The 14806-nt window shown below is 50.5% G+C and overlaps 1 protein-coding gene across 2 annotated transcripts in view; it reads right to left on the reverse strand.

Annotated features, from left to right (window-relative positions):
* Nucleotides 1–2759: 2759 nt before the first annotated feature.
* SEC16B (SEC16 homolog B, endoplasmic reticulum export factor) overlaps nucleotides 2760–14806 on the reverse strand; it is a 47659-nt gene continuing 35612 nt past the window's right edge. The window contains exons 16-26 of one of the 2 annotated variants that reach the window (XM_070396320.1): nucleotides 13468–13608; nucleotides 11974–12087; nucleotides 11143–11215; nucleotides 9603–9905; nucleotides 8481–8548; nucleotides 7291–7416; nucleotides 6997–7095; nucleotides 6508–6586; nucleotides 6311–6390; nucleotides 5058–5156; nucleotides 2760–4140 (exon numbers count right to left, since the gene is read on the reverse strand). In XM_070396320.1, the coding sequence (XP_070252421.1) occupies nucleotides 4072–4140; nucleotides 5058–5156; nucleotides 6311–6390; nucleotides 6508–6586; nucleotides 6997–7095; nucleotides 7291–7416; nucleotides 8481–8548; nucleotides 9603–9905; nucleotides 11143–11215; nucleotides 11974–12087; nucleotides 13468–13608 (1251 nt within the window). In that variant the 3' untranslated portion in view covers nucleotides 2760–4071. Of the gene's footprint in view, nucleotides 4141–5057; nucleotides 5157–6310; nucleotides 6391–6507; nucleotides 6617–6996; nucleotides 7096–7290; nucleotides 7417–8480; nucleotides 8549–9602; nucleotides 9906–11142; nucleotides 11216–11973; nucleotides 12088–13467; nucleotides 13609–14806 lie in introns of both variants that reach the window. The other variant, XM_070396321.1, reaches the window with a different exon arrangement.

Here is a 14806-nt window from a genome sequence, read left to right on the forward strand (position 1 = left end):
TATGAAGCAGCTTGCCCAAGTCAGTCAAGCTTGAGTTGTGTTGCTGTTGACCTAGTTTCAGCCAAGTACTGTTATTACCTGGAGATAGATCCCAAAAGGAAGAAAGTGTGGAAAGCAGATTCCCCAACTTAGTGAGACTGTAATGAAACATTTAATATGCTCTCAGTATGAATTCAAAGTAGCGTTCAGTCTCATTAAGAAACCATTTCTGAAGGACCTGAATGAATGGTGCCTGGTTTACCGGTTTACTTCACGGGAGCAGGCCGCCTCAGGGCTATGTTTAGAGGAAGCCTCAGGTAAGCACCCAACACCCTACTGCGTGCAAATCATGATACACCCAATTGCCAGATTTAGATGGCAAACTGAAGAAGGGAAAGGGCACTTCCCTTCCACTCTCTGTGGTTCAAGTGTCCCAGAAACTCCTGTGAGTGAGACCCAAATTACCACCTATTACTCCTTTCAAGCAGAGGAGTGTCTTGCATATTTCCTCTTGGGAAGAAAATATTCCGATTTTAGTGAAGATCAGATGCAGTCTCTCGCTCTCCCTCTTGATTGCTCAGAGGAAGAGACCAAAGAGAAAGAAGGCTTCTAGGGGAGAAAAGAAAGCTAGCTGCTAGGGGAGACTGATCCTGAGCCACCTGTGGCTCGAGTGAAGGCTCAGAGGGAATCTGTACAGTAGAGGTGACTGGGAATCTCTGCTGGTTTGCAGTGTTATAGCCACAGAAGTGGATTAGACAGAAGGCTGGAATGGTTATATGTGATAACGACACTGAAGTGGAATTTAACGGTTTGTTCTCTTCCAAAATTACTGAACATTAAGTTTAAATGTTTTCGTATAAATATTAAATTATATGTATATAGCAGGATTGCGAATGTGCACGTAACCACTCAGTGTGTATGGTTTTTTGTGTGGTGTTTTTGGTTTTTTTTAAGGAAAATGTCACTTTTTCATTTCCTAAAGCTATTCTTCCTCTAGGAAGGGCACCCCAGTGAGGAGTAAGGGGAAATAAAAACAAACTTGCAATTAATAATATGTCTCTTCCCCCTTTAAACAGTGCCTTTTGGTAATTCCTTTTTTTTCTTTAAAGAGAATTGTTTATTCTCTTTCCCTAAAATGACTCATGCTGATGGGCAGATACAGTGGCTACAGTGGCCCCATGCGTTTTGGGTGATGGTTTGGCCCTGCCCTGGCCTGGTGTCTGCCGGGGCACAATGGTCCCTGTGGCCTTTGGGGGCACCATGTAATCATTCCTAAGGAGTCCACATATACCAGACTGCAGGGAGCTGAGGCCCTGCCTCAGACCATGGCCATCCCCAAGGCCAAGCTGCTATGGCTCCCAAGCCCGCTTGGACAACGCCAGCTTCTCCTTACGGCTCGCAGCCTTTCCCAAGCTCTGGACAAGGAAAGGCGCCGTGAGTCCCCCCACTCTCGGGCTCCCTGTTCCTAGGAGCATATTTTTATCACCATCTGCTCTACTCCCCACGCTTCCATCTTGCAAAGGGAGGAAATAGTATTTTCTCTTATGGCCGCACTTGCTCTGTTTTAGCGCAACTGGTTTGAACCAGCTGAAGCTGTAAAATGATCATGACCTTTAGCAACCTCACCAGCATCACCACCACTAAGAAAAGCTGATAAACAACCAAGACCTCTGAGTGACCCCTTTCAGCAGACCCTTACTGGACCCAGCGGAGGGCTCTCTCCCGACCAATGAACGACAGGACTTGTTTCAACCAACCGCACGCAGATGAACAGGTGCATTCTGACTTCCCCGGGATATAAGCCTGCAATCCTGAATTCGCATAAATGCCCTGTATAGTCCCCTGACTTCCCCCTTCAGCAAGTGTGTTCCCTTTGCCTGGGACGTAGCTAAGGTCAGTGCTTGCGTTGTGCACACTAGTCACTGGTCTTCCATGTAGAATCCCAGCAGGTGGAGGAAGTGAGGGCACAGGCGTCTGCCATCTCTGCCTTCCTCTTCAGTCCTCACTCTCCTCCTCTAACGGGCTTCTTTCTATGGGGCAGGATGTCCCCCGCATCCTTGGTCCCAGGGGCTCTAAGCCACATGACCTAGCATTGGATGGGCTACAGGAAGAGAAACTGGCTTAGTAATAAGGGTACATATTGAGTAGTTTAGAATTATTATTCTCATTCTATACCTATATCAAGAATGAAAATCCACAGTGTAATCTGTTAGGTCAGTGGCCAGCAAACCACGGCTCGTGAGCCACATGCGGCTCTTTGGCCCCTTGAGTGTGGCTCTTCCACAAAATACCACGTGCGGGCGCGCACATACAGTGCGATTGAAACTTCGTGGCCCATGCGCAGAAGTCGGTATTTTGTGGAAGAGCCACACTCAAGGGGCCAAAAAGCCACATGTGGCTTGAGAACCGCAGTTTGCCGACCATTGTGTTAGGTAATACAATAGTCAAGATTTTACTTATAGTTTATATACTGATAATTTTTTTTAAAAAAATAAGACACTTACCTAGTGCTTAGCATGTCCCAGGTACTTTTCTACAAGCTCAACTCATTTAGTTCTTGCAATGTCCCTATGCGGTAGGTACTATTGTAATTATTATCCTCACGTTACAGATGAGACGCACAGGACAGTTAGGGAAACTTGGCTAACGTCACTAAGTAAACTGGGCATGAGCCAGGATTCAAGTCTGAGCAGTGTGACTCCTGTGGAACTCACCCACTACCACCATAATATCACCGCTGGGTGTCAGCATACCCACCTGGAGGAGGAGCAGTCTCTTAAGGAAGAAGGGGGAATGGCATTCACAGGGGGCCTTCTAGATGCAAAACACTTGTGCATGCATGTCCTAATTTAATCTGAGAGATGAATAAACTTTTTAGAAAACAAAATATGTAGTTAATGGAGTGACTGCTTGCGTCAGAGAAGCTTTTGTTCATATTTTCTTAACTGGAAAAAAAAAATTGGAGTAGACTTGGAAGTTAAGAGGATCAGTCCCTAGGTTCTTCGTTAACAAAGGGCTCCTTCCAGGTCTTCGCACCCTATCACACAATGAAACCATTGTTGGCAAAGACTTCGGGAAGAGACCACTCAATGTGCCACAGATAAGCATTTGCTATAAAATTATCTGGTTTAATCGCTACCAACATTAGAACTATAGTACATTAGAGTACAAAACCTGTATGTACAATTACACATACAAAAAAAATTCTTTTTGAGGAGCAATTTTTAGCAATCTGACAAACACCGAGAGTCGTTTCTATTTGGGGTTTGAAAGGGAAAGAAATGGGAATTTCTAGGCTGTCTGCCTCCTCCCTCTGGCTCCAGTGACCCTCCGAACATCTATTTGCAAAGGCCTAAAGCAGGGAGGGAGGGATTAACCATGTCGCACATTCATTCCTCCTGTCAGGGAAGGGGTGAAGTTTTAGAAAATGTTTTCCACCATTTATTAGACGAATGTTCCATCCATCTGCATCGATAGGTTAGGTAGTTACCATGACAATATGATGCCTACAGCAATCTAACTTGATAGCCAGATGCCAGAACATGAAAAAATAGGACCGGCTAAGAAAGTGAGAGAAATATAATTAATCTGAACCACAAAAAAAATGTGCACAAAACAAGGACCAACAGAGAAACTGCTGAAATGCCACTGAAAAGGGAATTATGATGAGAATAATTAAGTTTTAGTATAAAAGCTTTTGCTAAGTAGAGTCATGAATTGGTCTATAACTGAGGAAGGAGTTAAATTAGTCCAGAATGTTGCCCTGAGCGCCCCCGGCCCCTAATACTTTCCTGCCACAGAGCCCCGTGGTGTCCTCCGTCAATCCCTTAGGCCCTGAGAATGTGAAGCGGCCGTTCTCAGTGCTGCCTCCGTGCCCAGCTTTTCCATGTGATGAAGTCATTTCCATCGTGTGAAGCTGATCTTAAGAGACTGAACTGAGCTGTGTCCTGGGGTACCTTGTCCACTTGCCTTCTCCATACCCAGTGGAGGCAATAGTCTAGCACAACCTCCTGGGGGCCCCACCCAGCAGCGGGGCTGGGAGATTTAAATGTTGTGCCCCAGGGAGACGGGCCTGGGATGAGTGGCTGGTCATCATGGCTGGGTTGGATAGCGACGCTGAGCTAGACGGCTTGGCCGGCTCAGGCTAGCAGCCGTGGGGAGCTGGAAGAGAACCAACATCGCACTGGATTAGAGCCCTGAGCACGATTCCTCCCAGGGCTGACTGGCTGGACTGAGCTAGGGCGTCCTGAGAGTCTAGAACACTCCAGCTGCATTTGGCTTCCTAGTGTGATGTTCTAATTATTCACTTCCACCCAGCACCGTAGCTCTTGACTATGGCAAAAGTGTCCTGGCCAGTTATGCTCAGTGGATAGAGCATCAGCCTGCAGACTAAAGGGTCTCAGGTTTGATTCTGGTCAAGGGCACATACCTGGGTTGCAGGCTCCATCCCTGGCCCTAGTTTGGGCACGTACGGGAGGCAAACAATCGATGTGTTTCTCTCACATCCATGTTTCTCTCTCTCTTTCTCTCCCTCTCCCTTCCACTCTCTCTAAAAAATCAATGGAAAATAATATATCCTCAGGTGAGGATTAAAATAAATAAATAGAATAAATATGGCAAAAGAAATTTGATTTTATAAAGCGGGGAGGCCAAGTGACACATGAGAGCCATCAGTGTGCCCCAGGTCACTGAGAAGCAGGGAGTTTAGCTTCGTTCAAGGTTTGCAATGATCCCCTCACATCAGGACTCAGTGAGGGTGCAGGCACACTGCTGATACCAACACCAGTTGTGTCCCTGGAGTCTCAGGAGTTATGAAATGTCAGGAGCAGTGTTGATAATAGCACAGGTCCTTCTGTGTGCCAGGTCCTTCACATACATATATGCTCCTACTGAATCTTCACAACTACACAGTGAGGTACCTACCACTAAGCCCATTTTACAGATGCAAAAACTGAGACTTAGAAAGGTTAAGTCATTGCTCAAGAACTCATGCACGGTATGTGGTAAACTAGGATTATAAACCCGGATCTCCATAATCCAAAACCTGTGCTAACCCCTGTCCCGCGGGACTTCCTTACCTGGGGGACCTGAGATGGATTGTAGAGAGGAACAGCCCCTTTCAAGGGGGTTGGGGGAAGCAGGGCACCAGGGTTGAAGTAGGCCTCAGAGGAAACACCCTGTGACAGAAAATAACAGAAAATCCTATCAGTCACTGCCCCCCAGATTCAACTTTGGTCAAGAGATGCAGATGGGGCCTGCCCAGTGTGGCTCAGTGGTTGAGCATCGACCTGTGACCCAGGTGGTCACGGCTGGATTCCCGGTAGGAGCACATGCCCTGGTTTTGGGCTCAACCCCCAGTGGGGGACATGAGGGAGGTAGCTGATTAATCATTCTCTCTCATCATTGATGTTTCCTTCTATCTCCCTCTCCTTTCCTCTCTGAAATCAATTTAAATTTTTTTTTTTAAAAAAAAGAGAGATACAGATGGGAAGGGCTTCTTAATAAAACTCAGTGAATCTCGAGCAAAAAAACATGGTTCAAGTGGGCACAGCCACCCCCTGGGTCTAGGTGGCAACGCAGAGGCTCAGGTGCAGCTGTCCCTGGAGCACATGAGAAGAAAGAGCCACAATAATGACAGCATCATAAGAAGTAATCTATTCTTTGAAAGGCCTGAAGTACTATAAGAGCACTCTAACCGGCCACAAGAAATAAAAACGCTCTCCTAGCAATCAGCATGAAATCACACCAGAGTTTATTACAGCCCTGGCCACGCACAATGGTGAGCTCCGGCTCCTACTGGGACACAGAAAGTTCTGTAGATTTCACCTACGGAAGCAGTTATGGGCTAAATCACGTCCCGCCAAAACTGCATATGTTGAAATCCAAATCCCAGTACTTCTGAAAGTATTTGGATACAGGGTCCTTAAGGGTGATTAAGGCAAATGAGGTCATTAGGGTGCGCCCTAACCCAGCCCGACCCATGTCCTTGTAAGAAGAGAAAATTTGGACACAGACACACACAGAGGGAAGACCATGGGAAGACATGAGGAGACGGGGATCATCTACAAGCCAAGGAGAGAGGCCTCGGGGCAAACCAACCCTGCCAACACCTTGATCTCCAATTTCCAGCCTCCAGAACCATAAGGAAATAAAGTTCTGTTGTTTTGTTTAAGCTTCACAGTCTGTGGCCCCTTGTTGTGGCAACCCCAGCAAACTCACAGAGAAGCGTCCCCCACATTCCCCTGGAGTCGGGCCCCCACCCTGAAGGTTCAGTCCTCACGCACACACAGGCATCTGGTGTGGCCCTGGGCCACAGCCATGGGCTGCTCACCTGGAGCCCGGACAAGCCTCCATTCCCAGTGACCTCAGAGGTTCCCCCACTGGACGCTGGTCCTTGGACTTCACCCCCACCTAGAAAGCAATGAGTCAGAGCTGTTTCCCCGGCTCAGCACTGAGGAGTCCCCACTCCCAGAGGGTACCTCAACCCCTGGACCACCGATGGCCCAGAGAACGTGCAGTTGGCTGTACCTGTGCCCCTGGAGAAGGTGCCAGGGCCCGGCAGAGACGGGGGCTCTGGGAGAGGTGTCAGTGAGAGGCCGGAGCCAGCCTGAGGGGGAGAAGATGCTCTGGGGGTCTCCTGCTCAGTGGAGGAAGAAAGGCAGCTTTGATGGTTAACAAGTCCGTGCAAACCTACTTGTATTCCTGCAGCGCCCACAGTGGAGCCTCCACCCACAACCTGCTGTGGGGTTCTCTCCCCCAAATGCCATCTCCTTTGTGCTTCCTGCTTATTAATAAACCCAAATCTCCGCTGGCCCTCTATCGTGGAAACGCTTCATCTTAACTTCTCAGGTCTCCCATCATCTGCCTTGCCCCTCACAGGACCAATGTATTTCCCACCACCTCTGTCCCTTCACAAATCCTCCGCCTCATCCAGCCTGGGGAGAGTCCCCTGCCAGCTCCGGCCCTCCCTCAGACGGGCCCCAGAAGAGGGTGCTTCCTTGTCCTCCCGCAGGTTACCTCTGAGTCGGGGCTGTCGGAGGAGTCTTCGTCCCCAGAGGGGGATGTGCTATGGGTGGGCTTGGAGCGAAACCAGCTGAACCAGCCAAAGCCTGAGCTCTGGGGGGAAGGAAGGGGAAGTTAGATGGCCTGTAGGTGCGAGTCTCCCAATTCTCGCTGACTCTGAGATTAACCTGCCCCCAGGTGATGATGATGAGATGGGGGAGGGGACACAACCAGAGCCCAGATGGCCCAGTGGGCTGGGAAGAGAAGGCCCAGTCACCCCGCCTGTGTGTCCTCTTCCCCGTCTCCTACCTTTTCTCTCCGTGCAGTGTCTGGGGAAGACTTTTTATCTGTCTCATCCGAGGACGATTCCTCCTCCTCCTTGGCTGGAACGGTGGAATTCTCGGAAATATTTTCAGCTCTGGAAATCAGTGGCACCTGGAGTTAAAGAAAATAAGCACTGACACATGTATAGCCCTCGACAGGTTACAGGGGCACCTTTTCAGGGACTGCGTCACCTGACCTGACCTGCTCACTAAATCCATGCACATTGTGGGAACTCAGTATTTGTAAACAAATGAATGAATGGATGGATGGATGAATGATGGTGCTTTCAAACAATGGATTTTACCATACCAATATTAAAAAATCATGCTTATGAATAACATGGAAAATCTCATTTTATAGCATTAAATAACAAATAGGAATTAAATGTTCATATTCATATGTTTTTAACCATTTAAAAACACACACGCATACATACACACCCATTTCTTTCAAAAGTATTGAAAGAAAGTTACCAAAATATTTGACTTTGGGATTATGAGTGATAGCTGTTTGATTCTTCATTTTTCAAGTTTTCTATCACTAATAATGTACTACTTTTTCAGTCGGAAAAAGTAAAAGTATAGAAATGTTTAAGACCCATAGCCGGTCACTACTTGAGAAAGCTACATGATGTAACCCTCCCACCAGGCAAAGCCAAAGAGCCTCGTAACTGTGGAACCAGGGCCGCCCAGGGCAGGGGGAAGGGAGCATTCACTCAACCGCTACAGACAGGAAGATTCGTTAGACACGCTCACCTCCGAGACCTCACAGCCTCGCTGAGGACAAAAGGCACAGATGCCATAGACCCTTCTTGAAGTAAAGCAAGTTAGAAAAGAAAAGAAAGAGAGAAATAGCCAGAGTCTTCCAGGACGGGGCAGGGGTGGCATGTTTGATGTGACAGTAAGAATGTGTCAGAGGAATAGACCTGTGAGGCCAAAACTACACAGGGCCCTGCTGCTCCCCGCACCCCACCCCCCACCCCGGGGACACGGGCTGGAGGGACTGAGCATCAGAACAGCCTCCCCACATCTCAGGACGTGGTGTAGGAGGAAACAAGAAGAAATGAGGTGCCCGGGGAAGGGCGAGCAGGTGCCAGGCCGGCGAGGGAGTTTGCATGTGGCTAAGAAAGCAGGTGGCTGGAAAACCTGACGCTTAGCGGGGCTTCGTCCTCTCACCTGTGGTTTGGAAACCACCTCTTGACCATCAGGATGCTGGAAGGTGCCTTGGGACACGGTGTTCTCTGCTGTGGCACAAAAAGAAACAAAAACCGTGACTATCGGCTGTGCCTCTTCCCTCCGTCCTGAGGCAGGGGATGGGGGGACAGTCGGCTTTCCCAACATCCAAGCAGCTGGCGCTCTGAGCCCCCAACCCCAAGCCGATCACAGGAAACGTGAGGTCCACTTGCTGGCCCTCTCACCCAGCCGCCCAGGACATGCCTCTCACCCCTCCTCTACCCTGAACACCATGGTCGTTCCTTAGGAATCCTGGAAGTCAGGGCCACCTTGAGCGAGGACCCTGGGCTCCTCCCTGGCCCTTCCCTCCGTTTGCGTGTCCTGTGTGGACAGGCCCTGTCTCCGAGGGTCTAAGAGCTAATCCTCTAGCACAGCGGTTCTCAACCTGTGGGTCGCGACCCCTTTGGGGGTCGAACCACCCTTTCACAGGGGTCACCTAAGACCATCCTGCATATCAGATATTTACATTATGATTCATAACAGTAGCAACATTACAGTTATGAAGTAGCAACGAAAATAATTTTATGGTTGGGGGTCACCACAACATGAGGAACTGTATTAAAGGGCCGCGGCATTAGGAGGGTTGAGAACCACTGCTTTAGCACGTCCCTGGAAACGCTCAGCACCGCTCACCCACACTCAGCCCTGCTGTCCAAGGCCTAATGGGCCTAAGACACTTGGGAAGAGGTCGGGAGCACAGGTCTCTGCAGGCAGTGAGCTCTTGGCCTTAGTAGGACTTGACCCTCGCGGTGGCTCAGGATGCAGGTGGCACTTTCTTCCCTTCTCCACCTGCAGCCTCTCTCCTAGAAACTGTGAGCTCAGGGGGGAGGCTGCTGTTGGTCGCGCTATGCTTGTTCCAGTGGAGAGCTGAGTGGAAGGGAGAGAGCAATCTCCCCTGGCTGCATGCAGAGCACCAGCACCAGGGCTGACACACAGTAGGCCCTCCACCATGTGCACACCCCATTCAGGTCTTTACCAGCTCCCCATTGGTCCCTGCCTCTCCCCATCTGCCTCCTCCCCTCCAGAACTCCGCACCCCAGGCTGCCAGCTTAGCACAGGTCTTACCAGGGGGCGGGGGTGGCTGCTGGGCTTCTGCCCAGGGCCTTCCTCCAGGAGCCTCTGTCACTGCCATGCTGCCACCAATCCCTGGCAGACGGGCCTCAGGAACCGAGTAAAGAGGCACCGGGACCCCCGTCTGTCCCAAATCTCCTCCCGCTGGGTAGGAGGAGCCTGGCTGGAGGGGCAAGGGCTGCTGTGGGCTGGGCCAGGCGGGGCCCACTGGCTCCACTGGTGGCCACCGGGCAGAGGGGTCCCCAGTGGCTGCTGAGTCCCCTCGATGTCCCGAAAAATCCTGGTAGAAAGTGTTTCCTAAGAACACAGGGTGAAGAGAAAGAAAGACCTGTCACATTCGCATGGACCGCACACCAGGCACCTTCCTTCCCAGATCCTCTTTGGGAGGTGGTCACGGGGACAGGCCCCTCGCTGTGGCTGCCACCCATGTGATGACAAGTACAAACCCAGCAGTTGTGACACCACTCGGTGCCTGCGACTGTGAGCTGGTAAAAGCATTTCCCTGACCACCTGTATGATCCCTGAGCCTTCCACCAGCGGGTTGGGAGGGCAGAGGCTACCATCTCATGTAAAGCCACACGTGGTTATGTTTGGATGAACGTTCTTCTTCAAGGATTTCCTGGTGGGCTTGGATATGTAACACTTAGAAAGACGTCAGTTAAAATGCAAATCAAACCACAGAAATGATGGCTTTGCTCTTAAGGAAGTTGAGAGTTGGCCCCACAAGGGCCCCTGGTGGGTTTGTTTTGGTTCCGCCATTCTGCTGACTGGCCCACGGTCACAGGATTGGAGTGGGCGGCTGACCCGCCTGCTCCAACAGCGGCTTCTAGCGGAAGCGGCCATTCAGAGACACCAGCCCGGCTCTCCTCCTTCACCTTCACAGGCTCTGTGACGTGGCAACACAGCCAAGAAACAGAAGCCCAGACCTGCCCTGCGGCCTCCCCTCACCAGTCCCTGAAGGGAGAGCTAAGGCGGGAAGTGGCTGGAAGTAAAGAGACGAGGCCTCAGTCTGACTCCACAGTGGGGTGTAATTTGGGGAAAGGGCATGGAATTAATTGGGGGCAATAATGTCTGCAAACCCAACACTCAGAGGCATCCTGAGGGGAACGGAGGAATGTGTTGAAATGCTTTGAAACACATTTCAAATGCATGTGCCAACCTACAGCTCAAAAATCCTAAGACGTCCCCAACACTAACGTGAAATAGAGGTCATACGCCATCTCTGGCCTCAAGAAATGTATTCAGCTGGGGAGACTGTAGTAACAGAGCTGGAACATTAGACAACAATGCAGTGTAACAAGTATCAAAACCTGGATGCTGGGCAGAAACTCTAACAGGGCGGGCACCTGGAAGTGTCAGGATGACCGTGGCCACAGGAGCTGTGTGAGGAGGTGCCTGGGCCATCGAGTCAGACTGACACAGGCCGGGAGGACGCTCCAGGAAGGGAGAGGCTAACATGCGTCCAGTGATGTCTCTCCCATACCCAGGTCCCGAGAGTCAGCTACTTACACACTGGGCTCATCAATCTGGGTACCTGTTGTTCCTTGGGCTCCTGAAATGTCTGTGTGAGCAGAATGGGGGTTCCCAGTGTCTCCCGATGCCTTTCGCTATTTGAAATAAAGGAAAATCCTTTAAGCAACACAAACAGAAACAAGAACAGGGAATAATGGTTTAAAAATTAAATAAAGAAGAAACCAGAGGACATGACAAGGTGAGGGAACCTCAGCCAGCCAAATGCTGGGGGGTGGGGGAGGAGGCTGCTGGTGGGGGAGGTCAGGAGGGTAGGCCTCAGCCCTTCTCATCTCCCAGCTCTGCCAGAGCAGGCAGGGGCCAGGGGACCAGACCACCAGGGCCCAGGAAGGGGCAAGTGCAGGAATTCAATGCCCCAGTATGTGCAGCACGTGGAGGGAGGCCGGTCGTGCCTTAAAAATTCCACCTGTCCTTTCTAAGAGGCAGTGGGAGAAAGAAGATGGAGGAAGCCCTGTTCCAATTATTGTCACAATTACTACCAGCAGCTTTTGCAATTGTCTGAACCAAAAGGAAAGGCCTGGAAGTCTTTTAAGCAAATGCCCTACATTACATGAAAGCGATTTCGGGTCCACTGTGATCCATTGTTCCTAACAGGGAGATGGAAGCCTTGATCGTCACAAAAGGTATTTTCTGGGACCACAGAGAGGGAGGCGGGAATGACTTTGAAAAGGGCCCCACTGTCTCACAAGCGAACACAGGAAAATGTTTCAGCTCAGCAGAGGGGGCTTCAGGATGAGGGGGGACCCCATAGCCCTCCATGGAGTCAGTGCCTGCACCCTCTGTGTCCAGAGGGAAACAGAGGGCCCGCACACTGACCCGCTCCCGCCTCACTCACCTCCAGCTCCTGGTGCCGCTTCCGGAGGCGCACGAGCCAGTCTGGCTCCAGGTCCCTCCCTCCGCGGCGCCTCTCCAGCACCAGCGGGTCCGACAGCTTCAGTTTCTCTGCTAGCTGCGCCAGGTGTCCAGATGGCAGGGGCAGAGGAAAAGGGACGAGAGGGGAACCGAGGGAGAGAAGTAACGGGGATGGAAAGAAAATGGGGAAAGACGCAATAAGGGAAGAGCAGAAAGTGCCTTAACTCACTTGTCAATTAGATTATAAAGTGTAATCGAGAGAGAGCAAACCCAGCAGATATCTTCCCAAAATTGCAACATACATAAGCAATGAACCCATCTTGGTGTTAAATACTAAGTGAAACATGAGGAGAAACGATTCCTGGGCTGTATGTCCTACAAAGCTGTCTGCTTTGTACAAGTGCTTCTCAAACTTCCGTGCTCATGCTCTGACAGGGTGGCTCGGTAGATTGGGGCATCACCCTGTACACCAAAAGGTTGTGGGTTCGATCCCCAGTCAGGGCATGTACCCAGTTAGGGCACGTACGGGTGGCAACAGATCGATGTTCCTCTCTCACATCAATGTCTCTCTCTCTCTCTCTCTCTCTCTCTCGGATTAAAAAAAAAAATTCCTAGGACCACCTGGGACCTTGTTAAAATGCTGATTCTGATGCCAGAACTAAGTGGGGCCTGAGGTTCTGCATCCCTAACAAGCTCCCAGGTGACCCCTGCAGCGGGTCGAGGGACTACTTTGTATTGCAAGACTTTATTCCATTATTAAGTTTTAAAACCGTCCTCCTCCTCCATTCTGGGTCCCTGAGCTCACTATCAACGTCATCCTATGGCAGGAATCTCAGAGTAAGGAGCTCAGCACCACTGATTTCACTGGTTACAAAAGGAACCCAACACTTGGGCCTCGTCTAAAGCAAAGCAAATATTGACGGTAGGCTGCCTTTTTCCTCTCCAGCTAATGCATTTTTCTTCAATTAATTGGAACAACTATTTGCCTGATTGTTTTCTTCCCTAGGAACTAAAAGTGGATATGTTTTGTTTTTTTATAACGATATCCCACAGGTGATAAAGTATTCTATGCATTTAAAAGCATTTTAATAAGGGGCGTTTCCTGTTTTAATCACTAAAGTATATTCTCTAGGCCCAGCTTTTATAATTAGAATGATTCACCTTCACGTGCAGTCTTGCTGTACCAGGGAAGCAGATGCAAGAATGAATGAGTTGCACTGCATATGCCTGGTTCCCTGTCCCCGCCCCCCATCCCAATCCCGCCCCCCCCTCGTCCCCGCCCACAGCCTCCTTCTTTGCACAATGTCAGGCCTCTGCTTATCACATCTGGGCATGCGTGCGTGGTCAAAGACAACCTCGGGCTCCTATTTTACAGCAGGCTCGAAGGCGATGAACGGTGGAGTCTAAGCCGCTTGGCAATAGCTTGCTCTGAACGCTGCAGATAAAACGGCTGCAGAGAACCCTTTGAGAAGCTCACCTTGATGAGTTCCCTCAACAGCACAGGGTGACTGCTCTCTCCCTGGCTAAGGAGGGCTGTGCCCACTGCTTCACAGTAATGCAAGGCCTGGGACGCGAGGCCGTAATCTGCCAGCCGGGAAGCATAAAGGAGTTTATATACCTGCAAAGAGGAACAGGGCCAATGAATTCTCCACCCAGGCAGGGATAGAAAGAAAGAAATGAAGAAAAGACTTCTTGGAAGCCAACTGTCTGCCAGCTTCCTCAAACTCTGGCATCTAACTACCAAAGAGGGCCCGTGCCATGGGGGCTCTCTGTCTGCGCATGGGCCCAAGTCCAAGCGCAGCCTGCAGCTCCTGGACAAAGGGATGAAGTCATATCCACTCAGTCTCCCCAGGCCCTGGTCACCATGGAAATGCAGCCCACATCCCTGGAGAGCCTAGTGAACAGGGGGCACAGGACCAGGTGCCAGGGGGACATACACCAGAAGAAAAGACGGCTCTGGTGCAGGGGCTTAACGCCAGACAAATGGAGGTTCACATTCACAGAAACATGTACAACAGGGCGAGATGGAGCCTGAGGGCTTGGGAAACAGACAGGCCCAAGTTCACATCCCAGCTCCATGCTGGGTGTGGAACACTGGCTACCCACCTCTCTGTGCCTCCGTTTCCTCACTACAAGATGGGGATAATACTATCTACCCGTTGGTTGTCATAACGATTAAATGAGATAATCCATGTAAAGTATTTAGAACAAATGATGTGCAAGAGATGTGAGCCCATAACTCTGAACCTCAGTTTCCCCTTCTGTGAAATGGGGGTCATCACACCGGCCTCACGGGATTAAAAATAACACGAGAAGCATAATAGCCCAGTGCCAGGCACGTAGAACGCATTCACCAGAACTGGCTAATCTCATTACTATCAGCCCCGCGATAACCAGAGGCGGCTGATTCAAGAAGGGAGCAAGAGACTAGAGGCCTGCTCCCCAAGGAGCTGGACGAGGCGAGTCTGTGGGAAAACTCTGAAAGAAGATACTAATAGGGCCATTTTCCTGTCTATAGGAATGCATTCATTTTGCAGGTTTTGTTTTGTGTTCCATGTGGTGGGGTGTGTATGTGTGTGTCACTCCTGGGCCACTCGAGCCGGCACGGAAGGAGGCTTTATGAATTGAAAGTGACAGCAGGGCATCCAGCAGAGAAGTTGAGAAGAGAGGTTAGAGCCTGTGAAGGACAGGGCCACCCGCACAGCTGAAGTCCTGGGGGGAAGAAAGGAGGGTGGGGGCCGAGGACGGAACTGGGAGGAATTTGCAGAGTTAGAGCAGGAGGAGTGGAGGGAGGTCAGAGAAGCAGGCCAGCAGGA

This window comes from Myotis yumanensis, unplaced genomic scaffold (assembly GCF_028538775.1).
Source record: "Myotis yumanensis isolate MYYU_CA2020_CCGP unplaced genomic scaffold, mMyoYum1.0.hap1 SCAF_17, whole genome shotgun sequence".
Classification (NCBI taxonomy): Eukaryota; Metazoa; Chordata; class Mammalia; order Chiroptera; family Vespertilionidae; genus Myotis; species Myotis yumanensis.